This window comes from Bos indicus, chromosome 19 (genome assembly GCF_029378745.1).
Source record: "Bos indicus isolate NIAB-ARS_2022 breed Sahiwal x Tharparkar chromosome 19, NIAB-ARS_B.indTharparkar_mat_pri_1.0, whole genome shotgun sequence".
Classification (NCBI taxonomy): domain Eukaryota; kingdom Metazoa; phylum Chordata; class Mammalia; order Artiodactyla; family Bovidae; genus Bos; species Bos indicus.
Window position 1 is genome coordinate 20,743,898 of NC_091778.1, and position 27,421 is coordinate 20,771,318.

General features: G+C 48.2%; 1 protein-coding gene across 1 annotated transcript; it reads right to left on the reverse strand.

Annotated features, from left to right (window-relative positions):
- Window positions 1–10,725: 10,725 nt before the first annotated feature.
- LYRM9 (LYR motif containing 9) lies at window positions 10,726–26,207 on the reverse strand. The gene is made up of 4 exons (XM_019982100.2): window positions 26,130–26,207; window positions 15,638–15,780; window positions 13,887–13,979; window positions 10,726–12,992 (listed from the first exon to the last, which is right to left on the reverse strand). Exons 2-4 carry the CDS (start codon window positions 15,761–15,763, stop codon window positions 12,975–12,977), a joined length of 237 nt encoding a protein of 78 aa, XP_019837659.2. The 5' UTR covers window positions 15,764–15,780; window positions 26,130–26,207; the 3' UTR covers window positions 10,726–12,974.
- Between the last annotated feature and the right edge of the window lie 1,214 nt (window positions 26,208–27,421).

A 27,421-nucleotide genomic window follows, 5' to 3' on the forward strand; every position in this document is an offset into this window, starting at 1 on the left:
GCAGCTGCAGCAGAGTAGGAGTGGGGAGGGAGGCTTGGGAGAGGAGGCCAGAGCCAGGAAGAAGCTAGATCAGAAGGGCCTTTTAGGGTCATTGTTAAGTTGTAGGGCACATGGTTTGGCCCACAATATAGTAAGATTTTTGCAGCAATGGCCATGTCAGAATACATTAATTATACTAGCAACTAGATAATGAGAATTGAACATCATATATTATAACCCTACAAAATATAAGGGTCTCTGAGCTGATGGAAACCTTTGTAACCCTTCCAAGTCACACCAGGGTCTGCTGAGAGGCTGGTCCAGGAGGGATATCTCAGCAAAAGCTGGAGATGGAAGAGAACAAGGAGAGAATATCCAAGACCAAATCCTTGAGGGTCAAGAGAAGAGGAAATAAAACATAAATCTTAAGCCCAGGGATCAAGGAACTCAAAGATACAGGACTGAAATGATGTGACCTGGGAGGTAGAATGAAAGACATGTGAATTAAGAGCACTGGCTTTGAATTCAATCTCAGCCCTACTGTCCACTGGCTGTGTGACCCTGGGCAAATTGTTTTACTTCTCTGGGCCTTAATTCTTTCCTCTGCAAAGTGAGGCTAATAATAGTACATACCGTTCAGAGAAAATTGAAGCAAGGCACTTATCACTTGACTGCCTGCAGGTAATAAGTATTAAAGATATAATAATCCATAAAAGTGATTCCAGAATACCCTCTTTCCCTCTCTTTTTTCCCCCTCTACCATCTTGCCCGCTGTCTTCTTTTGTTTTCCTTGCAAAACCTAAAAGGACAGTATTTTCAAGAATCCCTGTCTTCAGCAATGTTTTGCCTTTCTTCGTTTTGTTCCTGAGGCCAGAGAATAAGTTGGGAGATCACCCTCCCTTGATCATGGAGGAAGCTATGACATAAAGGACTCCAAATCCTATTAATGATGGTTGGGCCATTTAAAGAAAAACCATGCAGTGAAATTGACTTCTGGGGGCAAGTACAGGTCTATGAATTTCAACACATGTACACATCCAAGTGACCACTACTACAATAGGATGCAGAACCGCCTTTTCACCCCCACATCTTCCTCACACTACCTCTTGATAGATACACGCTCCCACCGCCCCAACCTCTGGTAACCACTGATGGGTCGTCAATTATTGTGGTTTTGTCTGAGACTGTCATATAAGTGGAATCATAACCTATGTAAGCTTGGTTACATGTAAACCGTGCTTCTCTTATCGTCATAATGCCACTGAGATTTACTCAAGTTGGTTTATGTATCACTAGTTAGTTCCTTTTGATTGCTGAGTAGTATTCAGCAATTCAGCAATACTGAATTCAGCAATTCAGTAGTATTTGGACCTTTTGAAGAGAATACACAAGCATCCTTGGTGCTATTTCTTTTGTGTAGGTTGCCTTAGTGAAATTCAAAGCAATTGGTTCCAAGTAACAAATGGTGTATTTTTAATGTCTTCAGCCATGCACTCAGTTCTTAACTAATTTTCCCCTATGAGAAAGTGATGCCCTCAAAAAAAAAAAAAAACCATATAACTTAATATATGCTTCCCCTATTGGGAGATAATCATTGAGAGAGGGCTATAGGTAGGCATCACTGGCATCCCACCGCACATGGTCCTCCTGCCTCCAGCCAGGTTCCAGGCTTCCCACATGGTCTCACAGGCAACTGTACCATGGATCTTCTGTGACAGCTTCCAAAGCCACTCCATGCCTACCTCAAGTGGCCTCGGTTTCAGCTGTCTGATGCCCCACCACTGCTCCCCAACAAGAGGACCAGCCATGTCTCTGGGGTTTTTTGTTGCCATGCTCACGTCACTCTCCTTCACTTCACTCCTGTGAGCCCATTCACATCTGCAGCCACTCATTTCTTCCTCCCATCAAAGGCCCTCTCCTGACCAGAGGTTTTTTTTTTTTCCCAGCTTTATTGAGATATAACTGACATGTGACGACCTTGTGTAACAGGTGTACAATGTGTGGACTTGATGCACTTATATGTTGCAAAATTATTACCGCCATTAATGATTAAAAACTCCATCACCTCATAAAATTACCATTTTTATTTTGAGAACATTTAAGATATATTCTCCTTGAAACTTTCAAGTTTATAATAAAGTATTACTAGCTGTAATCACCATGCTACACACTAGACCCCACAGGACATATTTATCTTATAATTGAAACTTTGTACCCTTTATCCCCCCTTTCATCCCACACCCCAGCCCCTGGTAACCACCACTCTACTATCTCTATGAATTCAGCTTTTTTAGATTTCTCAGTTCAGTTCAGTTCAGTTCAGTCGCTCAGTCGTGTCTGACTCTTTGCGACCCCATGAATCACAGCACGCCAGTCCATCACCGACTGCCAGAGTTCACTCAGACTCACGTCCATCAAGTCAGTGATGCCATCCAGCCATCTCATCCTCTGTCATCCCCTTCTCCTCCTGCCCCCAATCACTCCCAGCATCAGAGTGTTTTCCAATGAGTCAACTCTTCGCATGAGGTGGCCAAAGTACTGGAGTTTCAGCTTTAGCATCATTCCTTCCAAAGAACGCCCAGGACTGATCTCCTTCAGAATGGACTGGTTGGATCTCCTTGCAGTCCAAGGGACTCTGATATCATATATAGTTATTTGTCCTTCTCTGTCTGACTTATTTCACTTAACATAATGTCCTCAGGGTCCACACATGCTGTTGCAAACGGCAGGATTTTTTTCTTTCCCATGGCTGAATAATATTCCATTGTATATTTATATATGTCACATCTTTATCTATTCATCCATTGACAAGACACTTAAGTCAATTCCATATCTTGCCTATTGTAAATAGTGCTGCAGTGAACAAGGGACTACAGGTATCTCTGCCATATCCTGATTTCAATTCCTTTGGATACATACCCAGAAGCGGGGTTGCAGGGCCACGTGATAGCTCTATTTTTAATTTTTTAAAAGGAATCTCCACGCTGTTCTCCATGGTGGCTGTACCAGTTTACATTCCTATCAATCCTTGCTAACACTTAGCTCCTCTGACCAGAGTTGTAATTCTTGTATCAGAATCCTGAAAAGATGGCCTGGCTCTTGCAATGTCATAGTGCACTCTAATTATCAAGTCTTTGATTTTTACTCTCTCTCAGTCTCTAACACTGATGAGAATAGCTTGAGTTGAGTCAGGGGAACATTTATAGTGTTGCACCTCAGTGTTGCTTCCAAAATTGTCCTTCCTTCAACCAGGGTCTGCCCTAAAGCATTTTGTTTCTATCTTCCCAAAATTTAAATTTTCAGCTCACTGGGTGTGGTGGATGGTCTCCGAAGGTGGCCACCATCAATGTCTCTCTCCATTGTATGCGCATGCTACTCCTTCCATCAAGATGTAAAGTCTAGGAACTACGCTGGTGGCCCAGTGCTTAAGATTCCACTGTCCCAGTACCTCCATTGCAGCAGACGTTGCAGCAGATCCCTGGTTGCGGAATAAGATCCCACATGCTGCACATAGTGCAGCCAAAAAAAAAAAAAAGGACGTACAGTCTAGTTCCTCTTTCCTTGAATCAGGGCTAGCCCTATGACTTGCTCTAACCATCAGAATGAGGCAGAAGTGTCACTCCAGTCCAGACTTTGAGGAAATGCAAAAGGTGCAACTCATGTTCTGAGGAAAGCAGCCACCACAGAGTAAAGAAATGCATGGTCTTCTGAATGACAGACCATGTGGAGAGAAGCCACACAGAGGAAGACCAGGGTGCCACACATGTAAGTGAAATCTTCCCAAACCTCTCAGCTCAGCCCAGCCACCATCTGAACACAGCACAGAGTGGCCCAGCTGTCATTACTTGCCACCACCCAACCAAGCCCTGCCTGGATTCCTGACAGACAGAATAATGAGAAATAAGAAGTCACTGCCATTCTGAGCCACTGAATTTTGAGGTAACTTGTTACCCAGCAATGGATAAGAAAAACATGGAAAGGTAATCCTTCAGGTTTTCAAGAGGTGGCTTTCACCCTTTTCCTTGCTTCAGCATCTCAGGCCACAGCCAGACCTGTGTTTCAACTTGTCTTCATGCTTCTCAGAAGGGCTTGAAGGTCTTTGTGCAAACAGAAGCCCTGGTCACTTCTGAAATGTGCCCTGACATGCCAGCCCCCACATGTGACATGAAAAGATGACTCCTTCTCTCTCCTCACATTTCTTTTCTGTTATGATAGAAGTTTTTAGGACGTTAAAATGAGTTTGCTTTCCCTAATCAGTGAAATAATGTATGTGTGTGCTAAGTTGCTTCAGTTGGGTCTGACTCTGTGCGACCCTGCGGACTATAGCTCACCAGGCTCCTCTGTCCATGGGATTCTCCAGGCAAGAATACTGGAGTGGGTTGCCATGCCCTTCTCCAGGGGATCTTCTCCACCCAGGAATCGAACCCATGTCTCTTACATCTTCTGCATTGGCGGGCAGGTTCTTTACCACTAGCGCCACCTGGGAAGCCCAGGAAATAATGTACAGAGAGAAATCAAATTGGCTGCAGACAACCTCCAGAGCAAGGAGACCCCATGCAATTAACAATCACAGCAGCTACATTTATTTAGTGTTAGCCATGTACCAGGCTCCAGGTTAAGTATGTTATATGCAGTATCTCACTGAATCCTCAGAACACACTGGGAGACAGCTATTATTTTTGTCTCCATTATACAAATGAGAAAAGTGTGGCTTAGTAACACTGAGTAACTTTCCCAAAGTCACATAGCTATTAGTCCATCTTTTAACAAGATCAGACGTCTTCTTCTGGGCTGTGGTAGCCATGTACACATCACAGAGACGCCTCAGTTCAGTGCTTTCAGGCACGGAAAGTGCCAAGGACAAGACCTCAGCACTCCCCGGCCCTTTCCATTCCCTGGCATATGTAAAAAGCAACACTGTAAGTATGGCACGCTGGGATAATGGGTTGAGGTTGCTTCAAGTGGAGGTGACAAGCCTAGGGCACTCCAGCTGGGAAGCTCAGTTAAACTTTTTGTAATCCAAGGTCACTTCATTTCCTCAAGTCTTTTTGTATCTCTTAGACTTCTAAGAGGGGATGAGAATTTTTTATAAAGTTTTTTAACATAACAATGTAGATAGGTTATCACCTCAGAGCCTTTGGAAGAGCAGCCTTCAGTCTCTAGAAAGGGCCCAACCTGGGAAATGTGAGTTCTTGAGATGTGACCCTCGCTCGACAAATGTTAGCCTCTGTAAGCTTGTTTCTCTCTGAAGAAAGGGGAGAATCATCTCACAGGATTATAAACTGTGCACAGTTGAGTGCAGAAGGCACGAGGACTGGCCCTTGTTCCCAGTAGAAAACTTCAGCTTTGGACACCACTGGAAAGAGAAGACAATTGTTTCCTTCAACAGAAACTCATCAAGGAGGGTCAGTTCAGTTCAGTCGCTTAGTCGTGTCTGACTGTCTACAACCCCATGAACCACAGCACGCCAAGGCTTCCTATCCATCACCAACTCCCAGAGTCCATCCAAACCCATGTCCATTGAGTCAGTGATGCCATCCAACCATCTCATCCTCTGTCATCCCTTCTCCTCCTGCCCTCAATCTTTCCCAGCATCAGGGTCTATTCCAATGAGTCAACTCTTCGCATGAGGTGGCCAAAGTACTGCAGTTTCAGCTTCAACATCAGTCCTTCCAATGAACACCCAGGACTGATCTCCTTTAGGATGGACTGGTTGGATCTCCTTACAGTCCAAGGGACTTGCAAGAGTCTTCTCCAACACCACAGTTTAAAAGCATCAATTCTTCGGTGCTCAGCTTTCTTCACAGTCCAACTCTCACATCCATACATGACCACAGGAAAAACCATAGCCTTGACTAGACACACCTTTGTTGGCAAAGTAATGTCTCTGCATTTTAATATGCTATTTAGGTTGGTCATAACTTTCCTTCCAAGGAGTAAACGTCTTTTAATTTCATGCCTGCAATCACCATCTGCAGTGATCTTGGAACCCAAAATAATAAAGTCTGACACTGTTTCCACTGTCTCCCCATCTATTTCTCATGAAGTGATGGGACCGGATGCCATGATCTTCATTTTCTGAATGTTGAGCTTTAAGCCAACTTTTTCACTCTCCTCTTTCACTTTCATCAAGAGGCTCTTTAGTTCTTCTTCACTTTCTGCCATAAGGGTGGTGTCATCTGCATATCTGAGGTTATTGATATTTCTCCCAGCAACCTTGATTCCAGCTTGTGTTTCTTCCAGTCCAGCGTTTCTCATGATGTACTCTGCATAGAAGTTAAATAAGCAGGGTGACAATATACAGCCTTGACGTACTCCTTTTCCTATTTGGAACCAGTCTGTTGTTCCATGTCCAGTTCTAACTGTTGCTTCCTGACCTGCATATAGGTTTCTCAAGAGGCCAGTCAGGTGGTCTGGTATTCCCATCTCTTTCAGAATTTTCCACAGTTTATTGTGATCCACACAGTCAAAGGCTTTGGCATAGTCAATAAAGCAGAAATAGGTGTTTTTCTGGAACTCTCTTGGTTTTTTGATGATCCAGCAGATGTTGGCAATTTGATCTCTGGTTCCTCTGCCTTTTCTAAAACCAGCTTGAACATCTGGAAGTTCACGGTTCATGTATTGCTGAAGCCTGGCTTGGAGAATTTTAAGCATTACTTTACTAGCATAAGGTATCAAGGAGGGTATCTCCTAGAAATTAACGACAGACTGGGTGGTACCTTTCAGATGCACTGGGATTTGTTCAGTTTTCTCCTGGCATCTAATTTCATTTTCTTTTTAGGAGTTTTATTGAGATGTAATTCACCTACCAGACAATTCACTTATTTAAAGTACACAATTCAGTGGTTTCTGACATACTCACAGAGTTGTACAATCATGATCTGATTTTAAAATATTTTCATCACTCCATAAAGAAACCCCGTACCAATCAGCAGTCACTCTTGCTCCTCCCAGCACCTACGTCCCAAGCCTCTAAGTTAATCTACTTTACGTCTCCATAGATTTGCCTACTATGGACATTTCACATAAACGGAATCATACAACTTTGCACTTTGTGACTCGCTTCTTTCATTTATCATAGCAGGTTCACCCATGTCACAGGGTGTGTCCGGGCTTCATTCCTTATTGCCATTGTATGACTACACTACATTTATTTATCTGTTCATCAGTTGATGGATATTTGGGTTGTTTGCTTTCCTTTTTGCTATTATGAATAAAACCATGAACATTCATGTACAAGTGTTTTGTGTGGACGTGTGTCATTTCCCTTGGGTATATACACAGGAGTAGAATCACTGAGTCACATGGAACTCTACATTTAACATTTTGGAAAACTTTTGAACTGTTTTCCAAAGCAGCTGCAACGTTTGACATTCCCACCAGCAGTATATCAAAGTTCCAAGCTCCTCAAGCAGTGGTTTCTAACACAGCCAATTATGTACAGGGGCCCCAGACCACAGAGATGAAATCAACAGCATAGCCAAGATGAAGAATCAGGTAAGAATGCTTATTTACGTACATGCCTAGAGATTGGAGGTTGAGCCTAGAAGACAGGTTGGCCCCCTGGGCAAATCTTATCACTCCAATTCAAGAATTTTAAAGATTCAGGGTAACAGGAAGGTGCAAACATCAGAAAAACATATTTTCAAAGTGATTAACCATTTCTCAGCCAGCAAATGTTACGTGTGTTTATACATGTGGGTTAATGTCTATAAACAGGAAACTTAATAGGGAAAAAAACACTTATTTAGTTTGATTAAAAACTAGATTGCTGTGGATAGTCACAGGTGCCCAAAATGAAATCTCTCCATATCTCCAGAAACCATACAGAGAGGAAATAAGGAGAGGAAATTAAACCATCCATAACCCAACCTTTTTGACTATGCCAAAGCCTTTGACTGTGTGGATCACAATAAACTGTGGAGAATTCTGAAAGAGATGGGAATACCAGACCATCTGACCTGCCTCTTGAGAAATCTATATGCAGGTCAGGAAGCATCAGTTAGAACTGGACATGGAACAACAGACTGGTTCAAATAGGAAAAGGAGTACATCAAGGCTGTATATTGTCACCCTGCTTATTTAACTTCTATGCAGAGTACATCATGAGAAACGCTGGGCTGGAAGAAGCACAAACTGGAATCAAGATTGCCGAGAGAAACATCAATAACCTCAGATATGCAGATGACACCACCCTTATGGCAGAAAGTGAAGAGGAACTAAAAAGCCTAGATGAAAGTAAAAGAGGAGAGTGAAAAAGTTGGCTTAAAGCTCAACATTCAGAAAACGAAGATAATGGCATCTGGTCCCATCACTTCATGGCAAATAGATGGGGAAACAGTGGAAACAGTGTCAGACTTTATTCTGACACTGCAGACAAAATCACTGCAGATGATAATTGCAGCCATGAAATTAAAAGACGCTTACTCCTTGGAAGGAAAGTTATGACCAACCTAGATAGCATATTAAAAAGCAGAGATATTACTTTGCCAACAAATGTCCATTTAGTCAAGGCTATGGTTTTTCCAGTGGCCATGTTTGGATGTGAGATGGACTGTGAAGAAAGTTGAGCGCTGAAGAATTGATGCCTTTGAACTGTGGCGCTGGAGAAGACTCTTGCGAGTCCCTTGGACTGTAAGGAGATCCAACCAGTCCATCCTAAAGGAGATCAGTCCTGGGTGTTCATTGTAAGGACTGATGGCTGAGGCTGAAACTGCAGTACTTTGGCCACCTCGTGCAAAGAGCTGACTCACCGAAAAAGACCCTGATGATGGGAGGGATTGGGGGCAGGAGGAGAAGGGGAGGACAGAGGATGAGACGGCTGGATGGCATCACCGACTCAATGCACGTGAGTTTGGATGAACCCCGGGAGTTGGTGATGGACAGGGAGGCCTGGCGTGCTGCAGTTCATGGGGTCACAAAGAGTCAGACAAGACTGAGCGAACGAAGTGAACTGAACCCAACCTTGACGGAAGTACAGATGGAATTTTTGATATATCCGCCGCCAAGTGGCTTCAGTCGCGTCTGACTCTGTGTGACCCCATGGACTGCAGCCTACCAGGCTTCCCTATCCATGGGATTCTCCAGGCAATAACACTGGAGTGGGTTGCCATTTCCTTCTCCAATGCATGAAAGTGGAAAGTGAAAGTGAAGTCACTCAGTCGTGTCTGACTCTTATGGACCCCATGGACTGCAGCCTACCAGGCTCCTCCGTCCATGGGATTTGCCAGGCAAGAGTACTGGAGTGGGGTGCCATTGCCTTCTCCCTTTTGATATATAAAAGGTGCTTAATGTTTGTTGAACCAATGAATTAAGTAAGTAAGAAAATGTGATTGGCATCCAGATTAAGGCCCTAAATGAAAGTACCCACCAACACCCAGCAAGGAAATTATAGCTTCTCTGGTGACTCAGATGGTTAAGAATCTGCCTGCAATGCGGGAGCCCTGGGTTGGATCCCTGGGTCGGGAAGATCCCTTGGAGAAGGGAATGGCTACCACTCCAGTATTCTGGCCTGGAGAATTCTGTGGACAGAGGAGCCTGTCCATGAGGCTACAGTCCATGGGGTCACAAACGCCATGGTTGGGGGTTGGGGTTTGCTCAGAGCTGGACAACTGAGCACCTTTCACCTTCACCAACACCCAGCACAAGGCCTTGCAGTGTGGCGGCTTCACAGACGTTTGTCGCGTGCACTGAAGTCATGATCCTTGCCTCCGGAACTCATTGGTCGAGTAGCGAGGCCTTTAACTCCATAAACACCCAGTCTGAGTTCAGGGGTCTACATGGATAGCAGTGGGTCCCAAAGGAGGGGCATGCCCTTGAGAAGGCACTTAGCTTCATTCAAGGTCATGCTCAGTTGTTTCAGTTGTGCCCAACTCTTTGCGACCCTATGGACTACAGCCCACCAGGCTTCCCTGTCCTTTGGGACTCTCCAGGCAACAATACTGGAGTGGGTTGCCGTGCCCTCCTCTAGGAGATCTTCCCAACCTATGGATAGAACCCACATCTGTTACATCTCCTGCATTGGCAGGCAGGGTCTTTACCACTAGTGCCACCAAGGTCCAGGTTCTCCAAACCATCAGAATCTATGTCTACCTCCTAACTGCTATCAGTGGCTGTCAATACCACGGAGACACAGCATCTGTGGAGAGAGTGGATCCCTTCTCACTGACATCTGGGGAGGTAGGCTGTTCTTGTTCAGCTTTGAGCAATGAATGCAGAAGAGAAGCTTCATTAGACCTCTGAAACTGACTAGGGCTCATAACCTTGAGGTTGGCTGAGCCTGAGACCCCTATGCCTGTTCATTTCAGCCACCGGACAAAAGCAGGCCTCCTGAATCACCAGTCTCACCTGCTCCCATTTCCAAACAAATGTGGGTTTTCTCACCCCCACTGCTGACCTCCCTCCTGCCCCGTTCATGCTGTTATCTGGTACTCTTGTCCCTTGCAATTAGACTCCTCACCCTCCTCAGCACCCTAACCTGTCCTTGCTCGTACGTCTCCTCCTATCTGGCATGCTCTTCTTGCCTCCCTTATTCACCTGAAAAAACATTCTTTCCTCTATGAAGACTGAGCTTAAGCATGACGAAGGTGTTTTTTGCTTCCCCTCACATCATGTCTTCCAAGATTTTCTTCATGTTAAATGCTGAATGCAAAGCAATCAGATGACACTGGTACTTTAAAAAAAAAAAAAAGGAATACAATCTTAGGCAAAGTAACAAAGCCATAGTATCAAGAAAGGAGGTAAAAATCCTCTTAGTATTCTGCTTTATTCAGATTACACAGAGAGACAGTGATCTTCAAGTGCAGTCCATGGACCCCATGTGCAGTCCAAGGAATCCCCAAAATCCTTTCAGGAGATTCTCAAAGTCAAAACTACTTCCATAGTAGCAATCAGACTTTATTTGAGCATCCGTGATAAGAACACACACACATATATCAGTGGTTGGCCAAGAAACAATCACCACCTCCCAGCATCCCCCATTATTAGAAAGCAATAAACATGCCAACAAAAGCAGCACATCAGTCTGCCTGGATTATCATTCTTCCATTCAACAAATGCTTAAAGTTCGCCACTTTGGCAGCAGGCACACAGCTGGCCCAGAAGATTTTGCACTGACCAGCATATGGTCCCTGCCCTCAAGGGGTTCACTCTCAGACAGGAGACAATTACATAAAGAGATGGCTGCAGAACCATCTCTTCAGTCCACGATGTCTCAACCACACAGAACAGCACAGGGCTTCCTGAGCAAGTGGTGCTATTCCAAGCCTTTGGTGAAACTACCCGTCTGCCAGGCACCCCCTGCCACTCCCCCACCCCAAGCCAGCAAAGGCGGCCCGTGGTCCCCTCCTCTGACAGCAGGTCTCCCACTGGGGCAGATCCCACCCGGAAGAGAGATGCCTCAACCTTCATGCAAGTTCTGAAATTTTATCTTTACCTAGGACCGGACATTTCAATTAATGAATTAAAACATGAAAGAATGATCCCTCCTGGCAGCTGTCTGTCTGCCTGCCTCTAACCCTCAACATCGAACGTGACAGCACACAGCAGGGAACATACACCAGAGCTCTGACGTATTTACTTCATGATCTGCTGATCAGCTGAGCACACATGGGCGTATCTGAGTCACTGTAAGTCACGTGATCGCAAGCGCATCGTCTGGCTGGGAGTCCTCCAGGGACACTCACCACTGGTGTGGTCTCTCTTTGCATCTTCTCGCTGCTCCGCCCGCTCCAGCCAGTCACCCCAATGTTCCTTGCTCGCCCTCCCCGCTTCCTCCCTCTCACCCTGCTGTCCTTCCCCTCTTAAATCTAGAGGCTTTGGTACATTCACAGACCCAACTTGGTCATTTTGTGACCTTGAAAAGGGGCTCAATCTCTTGAAAAGGTGCTCCCTCTCCTTGGCTCCCCAGGCCAGATCCTGGGTGAAGCACCTGGCATACATTAGGGCTTATGACTGCTCACTGTGGCCCCGTGAGGTAGTATGGTCATTACTGCCAGGATAGATGGGGAAACCGGGACTGAAGGAGGCGAGGTGAGTTACCCGAGAGCACTTTGTGTGGAGCTGGGACACGACCCAGGTCTGCCTTCTCCACGGACTTCAGGCTCATGATGACCCTCACGACTGCTTGCTTGCTCCTCCTCCCTCGTCTTCTAAGATGGAGCCAAAGTAGGCAAGGGCTGGTCACATGCAGCCTGAACCCATCAGTATCTACTGCAGCTGCCCTGGCATTTTTTGTTTCGGTACCCTGAGATACGACAGATCCCACGAAGACAAGGACCAGGGCTTCTGTCTCTCTGGGCTGGGAGGGTCGGGGTCAGGAAGAGCAGCTGCTGGGTGGACCGGCGGGCACAGTGCAACTGTGAGGGCTCGGGGCCTGGGGTGACAAGCAGGGACAGAAGACGCCCACAGAGAACTAAGAGCTGATGTGGAGGGAGCCAGAGAGACGCGTGAGCACCGCGAGAGTGTCAGAGGCCGGCTTCCTCAGAGGGACATTTACTGGCCCCACCGCATACCATGTCCTGGGTCAGGCTCTTTGATTTCATCTTATCTAATCCTAACGAAGGAAGAAGTGGACTTGAAGCCAACACTCTTGAAAAGCCAGCGAGCTGAGCTCCAAATCCAGATCAGCCTGATTGTAAGGCCCATGCCCTGCCCTCTGCACAGGCTGCTGTGTGAGGGGACGCCAGCTCTGCCTCTCAAACGACGACGTCCAGAGTAAATGAATCACTTTCAGAGCCAAGTGAGAAAACACCTTCTCCCCAAAGCTCACCTCATCACCAGCTGGAAAAGCAAATGTGAAGGACGCTGGGGACACAAATGTGGCAGGAAGCGCAGTCTGAGCAAATGACAGCTTCTCCTATCGCTGATTTCCTGCTCCCAGCCAACCAGGCCAGTGGATATCCCAGCATGGTTGCTGCTGCTGCTAGGGCCGGGCAAAGCGAGGGCTCTCCATGTCAGCGTCTCCAAGGCAGCTGCACTCCTTATGCCCTGGAGTCTCAGTTTTGTTTTTTATACTGTAAGACAGAGACATCATTAGGAGTGGGTGAGGGAAACCGGCAGGGAAGGGAGGACCTGGGAAATCCTGAGAACTGTGGTCACTAGGCCTCAGCCGCTTCCTGCAGGGTCTTCATGGAGGCGGCAGGACCCTGTCAGCAGGCACCAGATGGTCAAGTCTCTACTTGGTACCAGTGGAAAAGGAAGCTGATGGAGTTGGGGAGAGAGGACAAAAATGACACCGGGAACACTGGAACTGAAAACTGTGGTGGGTCCGGCCTTCTCCTCAAGCTGAGTCTTATTCAGAGGAGAAAAAAAGAATCTCAGGTTCTAGAAGACAACATTCAGAAACCATCTGGTCTGATCCCTGAGTTTGAAAAACGAATCCTAGAGCCAACAGCTGGAGGATCTGATTCAGAAGGACCGGAAGGTGGGGTATGCTCCAGCTCTCAGGCTGTTCTAATACCAAAGTGTGAGGACCAGCAAGCCTGTCTATATTCTGACTCCCTTCCTGCCTCCACCAAAACAGACACTTGACTGTTTCCTCTGTAACCCGGCCTCGCCCACCCAGCTTTCCTCTCTGAGCCGTCACAAGGCTGCTGTCGGCTTTGGCACTACTGTTGCCTGGAGACTCCTCTCTTCCGTCTTCCTGTAGCCCCATCTTAACTTATTCAGCATTATTAGGCAGAAGTTTGCCTTTAGGGACTGAGGATGTGCAACCCTTTGCAGAAACTGCAACGGGAAGGGCATCTGCCATCCCCTTCGGTCTTCTGGAGGAGGGGAGCTGCTGGTCCGGGGCGGGCAGGGAAACACTCATTAGTCTCAACTGTGGGGCTGGGGCGACCCCTAGTGGTCACGGGGATTATAGCCCTCAACTCCCAACTTGAGGGTGGAAACAGGAGCCAAGGGCTTACTTTGTTCAGGATCCAGTCGGCATCTTCAATGGCTCTCTTAATAATCTGCTGGATCCTCTCAGGGTTGTCCTCATCCGAATGAACCCGGAAACTCTGGGGGTTTAAGTATAAGACACAATGACTTGGCAAAAATCAGGACTGGCAGCTTCAGAGCTGCAGTCGACAGCCAGGCATGCGGTGGGCACGGGGTACTCAACATTGCTCTTACCCCTCCACACACAGTTATGATGATCCTGCCCTGAGGTGAGCAAACAGGCTCCAAACCCTAACTCGCCACAACGCAACGGCAGCAGCATCTGAATCCGAGACTGATTACACAGCCTGTGCTCCTACCAGCAGGACAGCCGTGAAAGGGAAGACTGGCCCTGAGTTACCCCCTAATCAAGCTAGGTCCAAAGGTTATCAGGCAGCAGGGGCCTAAGGGACGCTTCCATCTCTCTGCTGCTCCCAAGAAGCCTGCTGTCAGTGGGCTGAGCTCACCGCATGCCTTCTCCCCGGGCAAGTACAGAGTTTCTCTGGGCCCCTGCTGGAAAGCCAGGCAGGGACGGAAGGAAAGTGGGGAGGGGGGCTTTGGAAAATCCAGCCAGGCCCTAAGTGGCGCAATGTGGGTTTGCTGTTTGCTTTGGCCAGATGTTCACCTTTGAGGACCAACATGAGACTCAGGTTCACTGTGTGGCACTCGTGACCCTTCAAAAGAACTGGTTCCTTCCTTCCTCGGACCTGCCACTCTTGACCCTACCTGTCCTCCTACTTATCTTTAGGAGCACCTCAAATGCTCACCTCCAGGAAGTCCTCTCTGATTCCCTCAGACAGTTAATTGCTCCTTCTCCGTATTTCCACAGCTCTCTGTTGCTACCTTTTTTTTTTTTCACTTTCCACATATTTCTATACATTTCAGTTTTTAACTTTTTATTTGGAAATAATTTCTAATCTACAGAAAAGCTGTAAGAATAATATGAAAGAATTCCCTATTGGAAACACCAACTGTTAATATTTTGCCACATTTGCTTTATCATTCTCTATACAGGTTTGTATAAAAATCTGAGAAAGCATTTAAAAGTTGCAGGTATCATGCCCTTCATCCTTGAATACTTCAGACGTGTAAACACGGGCATTCTCTTACTTGACCACAGTAATCAATATCAGAAACATTGACATAATACTATTATCTAATCTACAGTCCATATTTCAACTTCATGAATTTCCCAGTAATCTTCTTTATCATCATTTTTTCTGGTCCAGGATCCAAGCTGGGATCACTCCTGACACTTAGTTGTCATGTCTCTTTGGTCCCCTTTAAATCAGAGCAGCCGTCTGCCTTTGTATTTCATGACACTGCCGTATGCGGTGTGCACAGTCCGGTTAAGCGGTAGATGGTCACTTAGTCTGGGTTTACCTAATGTTTCCTCTTGATTAAATTCAGGTTGTGCATTATTGGCAGAAATGCCTGTCAAAATGATGTTATGTCTCACACTCAATTTTAATTATCCATTCAGCTGTCTTATTCAAGCCTTGGCACAGAGTTGGTATCCCCAGATGATGCATGCTGTTTCCTAAACAGAAACCAGAGAGGAAGGAGCTGGGCTAGCCAGCACTGCTTTCCGGTAGCTCTTACCCAAATGCCACCACCCCACACCATCACCACCTGAAAGACCAGCCCTGCCCACTGCTGCGGGCCCCCAACCCTGTGACGGGCCCCCTATCGCAGGAAGCCCCACCCCCACCCCAAGCCCAGGGTACCCTGCTCGCACCTGCCTGACGGCATGCTTGTAATGCCCCTGGATGCCCTTGGTGGGCAGCTGCCGGCAACAGCGCAGCAGATATCGGTAGAGCTGCAGCGGCGTCTGGACCAGCTCTGCCCCCGGTAGTGGGGCCATCCGCCAGACCTCAGTCCCTGGAAAACGCACAGCATCACTTCTAGGCATGCAGCCAATACTCTGCCCTGGCCCCCAGCTCCTAGCACTCTGGGAAGCAGGCGTATTTGACCCAGTGTGGATGGAGCCCCTGAGCTCAGGCTGGGCATTAGCCCTGCAGAAGGCTCATCCCCGAGCAGGCCCACAAGGACAAAGGTGGGAGGCACGGCTGTATCCTGTGGTCTTTCTTCTGGAGACTGACAACAAGTGAGAAGACCCTGCATCGCAACCACGGAGAAACCAGCTGACTTCAGGAGGATGGAGTGAAGAGTGGAGAAGATGCCCAGAGGTCTGAGCCTCGCTATTCAGAGTGTGGTCCGGCAGCACCGACATCACCAGCAGCTAATTAGAAACACTTCTCACCCCAAAACAACCAGGCCTGCAATTTAACAAGATGCGCACAGGATCCTGCTGGACCTCGACCACAGCATCTTGCCTGATGTCCTTGCCTGAAGCCTGTCACTCCCCAGCCGCCGCCACACTGATGCCAGCATGAGCTCTGGAACCAGTGTGCTGGGCTCACCCCACTGTCAGATGCAAGGATCTTCTCCCAGATCCCCTGAGCCAGCAAGTAGGTCACCTTTTATGCCTATGCACACACGGCCCCCTTAGCCTGGAGCTCCCTCCCCCATCTCCTCCACCTGAGGAACCCGTGCCTGTCCTTCCAGGGCCAGCTCAGTGTTGCTTCCTCCAGGAAGCCCTTTGTGACTGTCCCTTGCTTGGGGAGGGGGGGGGGGGGGCGGGGCGGGGTGTGCTGCAGTGCCCTGTTTCTAAAGCTGTTATAGCACTTCCCACACTGCCGGGGACTCACCTGCTGCCAGGCCTCCAGAGCCTGGCCCAGGCCCCAACACTTCACTTCGTGCCCTGTTTGTTGAACTGGACTGAATAGAATCTGTTATCTCCTGTTATCTCCTCTGCACAGATTTCCCCTCTTAGAGAGAGGCTCACTGTGTTCCAAATGGAGGAGCTAAAAGACCAAGATTAAGTGGCTGGCCTTGGTTTAAAAGTAACATAAAAATAAGTCAGACAACCTGCACCCACTCTAAAAAATAAAGAACTAGAACACTAAATCTAATCTATGGAAACTAGGAAAGGAAACTTACTAAGGAGCTAAACTAGGAAAGGAAACTTAGAAGGAGCTAGTTCCAGAGGCTCTTTCATTTCCAGCGTTTTATCTTCCTGGTAACAATGTCTGTCTATCTTCACAGCTAAATTTGCCAAGTGCTCCTTGTATTTTGGCCTCTCACTCTCACAGTGGGGTGGGCTAGTGGCCGCTGGCCCCCACCACCCATCCTCCCACCTAGTAACATCCTGGGATGAGCCACTGGGGATCCACCCTTCCAGGTCTCCGCCCCCAAGGTCTGGATGGGGCGCCACTCCAGGCCTGACCATTCAGAGCCCTTGATCTACATGGTCGCTGGGATTGGCTCGCAGATGGGCACGTGACAAGCTGGTCCAATCAGAGCAGATCTCACCGCCTCTGCAGGGGTGAATGAAAAGGCTCCACTCTAGACTTGATGCCGAGAGCACTTCACCCCCAAAGAAGCCATCTTGCCTCCTCTTGAAGCCTGAGACTGAAGCCACATGGCAGATGGCGGAGCTGAGACCCTGAGTGACACCAAGTCTGAAGAAGTCACCTGAGCCCAAACACCATGCCCCTGAAGGTAGTCCCACCCCTAGATTTGGGTTCGTTTTGTCACTTGCAACCAAGAGAGTCCTGACTGATGGAGAGATCCAGCCCTCCCACATCCTGTGTCCCCAGTGAGCTCCGATGGCTCCAGCTCTAAGAGTGCCAACAGGGCAGGGCGCAACCTGCCAGTCCAACTAGCCACACTTCAGCACAGCAGAGAGGGGAACCACATATGGTGGGGACAGAGACTCTCAAGGGCCACCCACAGAAGACATACCCGAAATCCCCAACCTGATGGGCAGGGCAGACTCCCTGGGCAGGCTTCCCCAAACTATATAAAGTGCTAATCAAACATTGTAAAATGCTAGTCGTGTAACAGATGGTTACCATCTGCAGTTTTTAAAATTAACACTTGGAGAGAATGCAACTTTGTTACATTACTTAAAAACTCAATACTTAGAAACCAACCCAGCAAGTATGGGCGGGAGATTATTTTCAGCTCAATTATAATACTTAGTCATTCTCCGTAATAACAGCAGAGAATGCCTGTGTGGGTCCACTCAGAAGAGTTTAAAATGCTTTAATTTAATTTAAAGCATGGGTTTGCTATTATTTAAGGCACAAGGAACTTCATATCACCGTTGCTAAACCTGTAGTCAAACCCTGTGGCTAGGAACGCTTACTTCTTATATCCTGCTCTTTGAATTTGACCTTAGCCTCTACCTTGGCTCCCTGCCTCATCAGAGATACCCCTGACTTCCCAAAGCTGTCACAGAGACAGCCTGCCTTCTCCTCAACCCCCACGCCACCGGCCTGTGTGTGTGTGCATGTTAGTCGCTTAGTCGGGTCCGACTCTTTGTGACCCTATGGACTGTAGCCAGCCAGGCTCCCCTGTCCCTGGAATTCTCCAGGCAGGAATACTGAAGTGGGTAGCCATTCCCTTCTCCAGGGGATCTTCTTGACCTAGGGATCGAACCCAGGTCTCCTGCATTGCAGGAAGATTCTTTACTACTGAGCCACCAGGGAAGCCCACCACTGGTCTCTGAATCCTAACAAATTCTACCTCTGGACAACCCCTCAAATCTGTCCCCTCTTATTTCTGCTGCATATGCTTGGCTCAGACTCATCACAGCCCAGGCAACACCTGCAAGAGTTCCCAGCAATCTACTGTCTGCCAATTTATTCTGCAATAAATTGGGTGAATCTTTCCAAAACACACATCACAGCAAAGTCATGCTCCTGCTTAAAGCCCCTGATGTCCACTCCAGCCCCATCACTCACAACAACTTTTCCCAAAATATGGGACAAAGATGAAAATATTTTAAGCAGTATATGGACCAACATCTTTTTATTGTCATGCGTTGATATTTATTTTCATGTGTAATGAGAAAAAAATTCCATAATCTCATAGGTATCACAGCTTAAAACAGTTTAAAAAATGGACAGGCAGAAAAGTGATTTTTAAAAATGTATCAAGCAAGCGAGGATGCAGTTGAAATCTGGATATGCCAAGAGTCATGAAAGCGGTACTGAACTTTGGAAAAGCACTGGTCTATAGAATAAATTCCATACTGCCTTCCTCCAAGACCCCCTCTTGATCTGGCCCCTTCCCACCACCCCTCAACACATCACCCACGGCTCGCTACTGAGTCCAGGCAAACTTGAGCTGATGGCACACTCCAGACAGCCTGTCACAAAGAGTCGGACAGGACTGAGCGACCAGGCACACTGAGCACAGGCCGCCTGGGCACAGGTCACGTGGGTATCTGCCACCTGGGAAACAGGCTCTTGAGGAGAGTTACAAAGAGCCAGATGATGAGTTCATGCACCCCTACGTGGGTCTGAATCAGCCTCTTCCTGCTTTGAACTTTTCTGGAAGATCCTGTTGCCTGGCCTTCCAGAAATGTCTAGATCCTTGCCCAGTTCTCCAGGGATTTCCCTTGATTCTCTGAGCTTCTAACACTCTTTCAATAATTTCCTTTTGGTTAATTCCTCCTACCCCTCTTACCCCCACATGGAATGAGACTCACCTCCTTATCTGTTTCCCCACAGCCTGCTGTACGTACAGGAATCACCCTCTGCTTTCTCGTCCATCTCCCTGCCCAGCAAAACCCCACTGAGGGCAAGGACTGTGTCAGGCCCTCCACCTTGGCACCTCGGTGCCCAAGACAGCCCTGGGCACCCAGTGGACTCCTCCATCAGTGCTTGCTGAGTGAAGAACCTCAAAACCCAAGCACTCTCCAAGCTTGAGAAAACAAAAGCTCAGCCTCCTCCCTGCCTTCTCGGTCCAAAGGTAACAGACGGTCCTGTGCTCCTGCCCACTATAAAGTGAGGACCACCGCCTTCCGCACGATCCTCCATGCCTGGATACTTCCGGGCATCACCTCTGGCAAAAACACCCTACTTTCCCACCCAGATACTCCAGGCTTCTTCCAGCTTCCAGCTCATCTGCAGGAATTCTCGCAGGTCACCAACGCCTCCTACTTCACTGAGTCTAGAGAAGCCCTCAGACCAAAGTATCCTTAACTCCCCTCCACCACAAAATCCATCTTCACCTGAGAGCCAACCAAGACGCTAAGCACAGTGCAGGTTGTATTACAATAACCCTCTGATGAAAAGCATTATTATCCCACTTGGCAGATGTGGAAACTGAGGCTGAAAAGTGGGCTGACGTACCCAGGAACACACAGCCAGTGAGTGGTGGAGCTGGGTTGTAGGCTCTGGCTCCAGCTCCAGTGCCCCAACCTCCCTAAGTTCTTGGAGAAAAGGGGGCCTTTCCTTTTCCAAGGACTCCTTAGCCCTGGGTTAACCCAACACCCTTCTCAACTGTTGCCTCTTCAGTCCCTCCCTATGCTCAGCCAGACCGAGCCTCTGAGAACAAAACTCTCTCATCTTTGAGCCCATTGCTTGATATCCTTACATGGCATCCACAGAACCAACCCAAGGGTCTCGAGTATGTGTGTGTTTGTGGTGGAGCGGGGTGTTGAAGACGTTCCCCAATCAACCCCCAATCTCTACCCCATCTGCAACCAAATCCCCACACTCCCCACTCTTCCCAGCTCTGCCTCCTCTGTCCCTCCCACAGTGCCTGGCATGCAGTGGCCACTCAACAGAGGGGTGTCAAGACTGAATCCTCCCTCTCCCCAACAACAGTTAGGCCACTTTTCTGCCCCTGAGTACTGACTGAGTAGAACTGTGAAGCATGCGGGTCCGACACCATGGCAAGGCTGATGTGAGGATAAGTAAGAGACACGCGTGCCTGGTTTACGGCAGCAGCACACGGATATGACCTCCCTCTCCCGGGTCCTGCTCTGACCCTGGAGGGGCAGCAAAAGAAAAAACAGTAAGTCAAGATGCCCTTTTCACGCCTGCCAATACAGGAGACACAAGAGATGCAGGTTCAATCCCTGGACTGGGAAGATCCCCTAGAGGACGAAACAGCAACCCACTCCAGTCTTCTTGTCTGAAAAATTCCATGGATAAGAGGAGCCTGGTGGGCCACAGTCCATGAGGTCACCAAGAGTTGGACACGACTGAGCACACATGTCCACAGTAGGAATGGCCTGCTAAAGGAAGCTTTTGGTATAAACTGAGATCAAGGGACGTTAGTGGGTTTCATCGACTCAGTTAGAGGAAGAAAAAAATAGACCTTTTTTTCCTTTGAAATCAAAGTACAGATCAGGTGAAATTTATTTAGCTTTTTCCCAAATCAGAAGTGAGTTCTGGTTACTCATCCTGCAGCCTTTAATGAATTAGAAACTTACAGAAACACCCAAAGTTGCAGGCTTATGGGGAAAGGTGTTAACTTGAATGAACAGAAATAGTGCAAAGTAGGTCACCCTTCAAAACCAGGATGCCAAAGCCCTGAAAGCAACCTCTGCACACCAGGTGTCAAAAAATCTCTTCTTATTGGTGGGGAGTCACCCAGTTTTTCTCCCTCACCTCCTTCCCTCTCAGCAGTGCACTGAAGTCCTTTCACTTCGGAGTTAAGACCTGCTCTGGAAAATTTTACTCACTGTTCTGAGCTCTGCCTTTTGGAGCTAAGTCTCCCTAACCTACTGCTGAGTCCAGACTGTCAGTATTCAAGGTCAGTCATCCCCGACCCCCAGCCTTATCTTTTCCAAGATAAGCACGCTGAAAGTGCTGTAACGCCCCCATCTCACCCACCCTCCTCTCTGGACACACCCCCTCATTATCCATCTCACTCTTAAACATACTCCAGAGGGAAAAACCACAGTTTGCTTGTGTTCTGACCAGCTCCGTGGGCACTGGAGCTCATGGGGCAATTCCCAGCTCCTCTACCTGGGAATCCAAGGAACGCAACCCAGACTGCCTTCTATGCTCCAGCCCTCATCTGGCCCTGGCATTTGACTCAAAGGAACTTTTTTCCCGTGAACTATGCTTAAGTCTGTTTCCCCGTCTTGTATTTTATTAATTCAGTCCGGAGTCACAGTCTGCCCCAATCTCTGGGGTACCAGGTCCTGTCTCTTATTCAGTTCAATTCACCACAACGAAAGCACAGAAGCAATCACATACAAGGCACAAATGGGGCACAAAGAGACAGGAACTTCAGCAAGCTCTGCCAGCCACTCCTGCAAGGCCATTCAGAGCCTCTAGCCCATGTGCGAATCTGGACTCAACCCCAGGAGCACAGAGGTGAGCACCTGATGGGTTACCTGGCTCTCCTACCCCAAGGCCTCTGCACAGCTGACGGCGTGTCTTACCACCTACCATTCAGGGAGTGATTGGCATGTGCCAGGGAGGTGCTGAGAGCTCTTCATGTGTTATCTCATGTATCCTCAGAACGGTCTTACGGACTGGGTATCATTAGCCCCATTTTACAGACAAGGAAACTGCAACTCTAGAGGTAAGCAACTTGCCAGAGGCCACACAGCTAGTACACGGTCAGGTGAGGAATCATACCTAGGCCTATTTTATTCCAAAGTCCATGCCCTTACCTGCTCCTAACACCACCTATGTCCACATCTGAGACATGTACAAATGTCCAGATCAGTGCTAAGGACCCCAACTGAGAACACTCCCCAGGGCTCGTCAAGACCAGGTCCCAGCATCCATGGAAGCGCTTGACTATACTATGTCCAGTTCCTATTTTTCCACCTTCTCCATAAACCCTTGTTCCATGCTTTTCAGAAACCCAAGAACCTCATTTACGGCTTCCCCTGCATACAGATGAAAACACAAGTCCTGAGACTATGTCACTTACACAACCAAAGGAGTAACCAGAGAGACACCAAACAAAACAAAAAAGCTCCTAGGAAACTCTGAAGAGTTTATGGACTCTTCAAAAGGGGACGACAGAATACAGGAGAATGAGACAGAATAAAGAAAAAGAAGGAAAACAAAGTCACAAAGGGAATTTCCTGGGAGCCGCATGATATCACCATAAGAGATTCTGAGAAATAGGGCTTTGGCCCCATTTAACCCCACTGTCTCTTTCCCTAACCTGTGCCCTGACAAAAAGACACCTAAAAATAAATGGGGGAAAAAGTCATACATTAAAAAAGAATGGAACTACAGAAAATAATCAGAAATTCTGCCCCACTGAGCACTGATAGAAGCTAAATTAAGCCTGAAGAGCCCATTGTTTAAATATGCAATTATTCTTCGGGGTGAGGAAAGTCACAATATAGGAACAGAATGGTTCTGCTCCCCCAACTCCAGGGCTCCAGCTTGCATGCACGTTCTCTTAAGTTAGAAATGGAACAACCCTTGCTCCTCTGGTCTCTTTTGACATGGTCAAGGCTCCAGCCCCACGTCCCACCCTTGAGCCTTGCAGCCTCCCTAGATACTACCTCTGTTCCCAGCTTTGTAACAATGCCTCCTAATCAGACTCTCTCCTTCCAGTCTGGCCCCGACAGTGCCGCTCACAGACACATCCTACAAAAAACATACCGGCCTCTGTGGAATGTTCTTTATCCAAGTCTGGTTGGATGAAGTCTGTTTCCATCTTCTCTCATGAAACTCACCTTCTCTGGCCTTCTGCCTCCTCCTCTGTAACCTGGACAATGGAGTATGTATCTCACGGGGCTGGGGTGAGGGAGGTGTTTGCAAAGATCACGCCTAGGCCAGGGTCTGGCACCATCGGGTACTTGGACATCTTACCCTTTCCTACTCTACCCGGCTACCTGTGATCCTAGATGTCTGTGAGCTTCCGGGGAACAGAGACTCTACTGTATTAGTTACCCCTCCATAGTCAACAGTGCCCGGGAACAAAACAAAATCTCAATAAATGTGTAGAAGGCAGTGGCACCCCACTCCAGTACTCTTGCCTGGAAAATCCCATGGACAGAGGAGCCTGGTAGGCTGCAGTCCATGGGGTCCCTAAGAGTCGGATACGACTGAGCGACTTCACTTTCACTTTTCACTTTGATGCATTGGAGAAGGAAATGGCAACCCACTCCAGTGTTCTTGCCTGGAGAATCCCAGGGACTCGGGAGCCTGGTGGACTGCCGTCTATGGGGTCGCACAGAGTCGGATACGACTCAAATGACTTAGCAGCAGCAGCAGCAGCAATGGCATCTCACTTACCAGACAGGAACTAAAGGCAGGAGGAGGGGACTGTCCTGAAGACATGAAGCCAGCAGGTGGCAGAGCCGGGTCTCAAACTCAGGTCCTCCGGCTCTGAATCCACAGCTCTATCACATGTGCTATCTCAAAGGATCTCAAACATCACATTTGTAGGCCCAAACCACCCTGGGCCTTCACCTGTTAGAGGTGAACCTGGCGAGGTCATCCCCCAAAAGCAAACCAGAAACATCATCCAAAAGGTGAACACGCTGGCTGCAGAGCAGAGCAACCAGCAACCTTAGCTCAATCTAGTGATATTTGGACTGCTTTGTGCCAATGGCTTTGCCCACACAGGCCACCAGTCTGTTCCAGGGTCAAAGAAGGGAACTGGCACAGCCACCAGATGTCAGATACTGGGCTGGGTATTTCAAAGGGGCTACTTAAACTGAGGCTCAAGGTCACACAGAAGAACCTGGTAAGAGCCACAGCTGGGCCTCTCTCTTCTTAACCCAAGCTCTTTCTACACACACCAGGGCTTGTCTCCAAGGGCCCTTGAGCCAAAGGCTCCTAGTTTACCATTTTCCTCTCCTGCTCCTCCTCCTTCTGGCCTCCTTGCTGGCCTTCACATACCTAACCACCTTTCAGGGCACCCACGTGGCTCACCCACCTGTGTATCCAAGTCTCACTTGAGACCTTCTCTGACCACAGTCCCGCCTACTTTGCTTCACAGCCTTTTTCACCACTGTATATATTTATTTCTCTTTGTATTAATTCCTCCTCTGGAACGTAAGTTCCACAAGACCAGGAGTAATTTTGTTCATGGCTGTATCCTTAGCACAGTGTCTGACACACAGAAGGCACATGTGTGTGTTGAAACAGTCATCAAGCACTCATAAAGTGCTAGATGCTGGAGTTACAGAAACAATCAAGGTGACCCTTCACCCCAAGAAATTTACACATTAACAGGATAAAAAAAAAAACAAAAAACCAAGTATTAGTAAATACTACAGATGGTGCAGGCTTCCCCAGTGGCTCAGACAGTAAAGAATCTACCCGTAATGCAGGACATCCAGGTTCGATCCCTGGATTGGGAAGATACCCTGGAGGACAGCATGGCAACCCACTCCACTATTCTTGCCTGGAGAATCCCATGGACAGAGGAGCCTGGCAGGATACAGTCCACAGGGTCACAAAGAACTGGAAGCACTGAATGAAGCTGAGCATGCACAGGTGGTGCAGTGGTCAAGAATCCCCCTGCCAATGCTGGAGACTCAAGAGATGTGGCTTAAATCTCCGCGTTGGGAAGACCCGCCTGGAGAAGGAAGTGGCAACCCACTCCAGTACTCTTGCCTGGAGAATTCCATGGACAGAGTTGCCTGGCGGGCTACAGTCTATGGGGTCGCAAAGAGTGGGGCACGACTGAGCATGCACACACGCAGACCACAAAGTGGAATTCAGGTCCCCAGAGACTGGCACACGGGGTCCCTCACCCAGTCAAGGGTCAGAGAAGGTTTCTTGAGAAAGGGACATTAAATCTGAGGGACAAGGAGGGTGTGGCTGGGTAAAGGCAGGGAGAGAGGCCTGTGTCCTGTGACTGAACTAAAAAGACACTGAGCTGTGCACTTTAAGGGAGTGAACTGTATGCCATGTAAAAACAAACAAAAGGACAGATTAAGTCGTAAAGGCGCAGGAGTTCCGGCCACGGGCTCGATCTGTTAGGCAGAAGAGTAGATAAAGGTGACTCGAGGTAAGCGCGCTCACAGGCTGCTGCGAGCACTCGGGCCGCGCAGGGGCCGTGACTGCTTTTAAAAATTGGCAAACCGAGGCCCGACAGGCACATTTCACCAGCAGGCCCGGCGCCCGCAGACCCCTGGGCTCCTCGTGGCGCTCCCAAGCCCCCTCCCCGAAGTCCGGGGCCTTCTCCTCCGACCCCCGGCCCTCAGCCAGCCCCTGCCGCGAGGCCTGCGGCGTGTACAGGGAGCCGCACTCCGGACAACCCGGCTCTCTGGAGGTCAGAGGGTCGAGAGAGCGGCGCTGGGTCTTCCACAGGCCGCGCCAGGTCGAGGACGCCCCGAGGCCTCCCAACCGCAGTCCGTCCCTGCCGCCCCAGGTGTCTCCGGTCCCCGCGCGCCCGCCCACGCTCCCGCCCTCCGCCTGTGCCGAGCGGCTCACCCGCCTCCGCTGGGGAACATCCGCCTCAGCCGCGGCGGCCACGAGTGCGCCTGCGCCCCGCGGCTGCCGAGCACCGCCCCCGCCAGGCGACTGTGCGTCGAGCGCCCTCTTCCGGCCGCGCGTGGGACTTGGCGTCTGTTAATGAGGGAACTGTATTGGGTGCCCTTTTCCCTGATCCGAGCCCACCTTGTGAAAAAATAAAACTATCCAACTAACAGCCTTCTTCTCGGAGAAGGAAATAGGAACCCACTCCAAGATTCTTGTCTGGGAGAGCCCATGGACAGAGGAGCCTGGCGGGCTACCGTCCATGGGGTCTCAAAGAGTTGGACATGACCGAGTTGACTGAGCAACAGCCGTCTTGAAACACCCACTCTTCCTTTTGGCTTTTGCCACCTCAGAGACAAGTCTCCCCCCATTTTCCTGAATATGAATTACTGCTAAAATATGAGTGTTCAAGATCTGCGAAAAGGCTTGCAGGAGGACTTTTCCTAAGCCACTCGTGTTGATGACGGAATTATATTTGGATGGGAAACTGCGTATTGAGTCATTTCATCAAATTACAGTCCCATAACACCTGTCAAAAGAATAAATATGACAGTAATAGTCATGCTTCCTTTCAGACCCATCTATAATTATAATTGAGGAAAAGAATACAGAATTTAAACTCATAGCTACTGCCAGTATCTTTCTTTGAAAATGAAATAATGCTGTTTTATTAAATAGGCTCTCCCTGCTCTCTAATGTTTAGAGCTAAAGTGCTTCTCTGAATTGATTTAAATACAAGTTTTATATCCTGAAAGAAATAAAGATGAGTCTTTATCTTAAGACAAACCCGCTGTTCAATGAGCTGCTGATCTTCTCTCAGCTGATGCCGAAAAGGGAGTTAGGTTGTTAGTGGGTAATATTGCTTCTGTTCACATCTCCCTTCTCTAGGGCTTTTTAAACCTATTTGTAATGAAAAGGCTGATTTCCTTACACAGGCAGACTCCATGTGTAGCTGATTTAACAAGACAACTTTTTATTTTAACTTTTTTTCTTTTTCTTTCTCCTTCTTTCTTTAGTTTATTTTTGAAGGGAAACATTGCTCCCTGATGGCACCTGGGGATCTCTTTTTCTTCTTTTAGGATGAGAAAAGTAGGAGAGATTTCTTAACAGAAGTGTTGTTGTAAAGTTTTTTCTTTTTTCCTAATTACCTTTAGAGGTAATTAGGGAAAATTACCTTGCTTCCCCCTTCCCTTCCTTTTTTTCCCTCCCTCTCTCCTTCCCTCCTTTCTTTTCTTTCTTTTTTGTTC

Bases quoted from the DNA above. Each gene is read 5' to 3' on its own strand.
- LYRM9 (XM_019982100.2), bottom strand. From the start codon at position 15,763: ATGGCCCCACTACCGGGGGCAGAGCTGGTCCAGACGCCGCTGCAGCTC. The intron at 13,980-15,637 runs GTGCGAGCAGGG...TTAAACCCCCAG, and splicing joins ACAAGCATGCCGTCAGGCAG to AGTTTCCGGGTTCATTCGGA.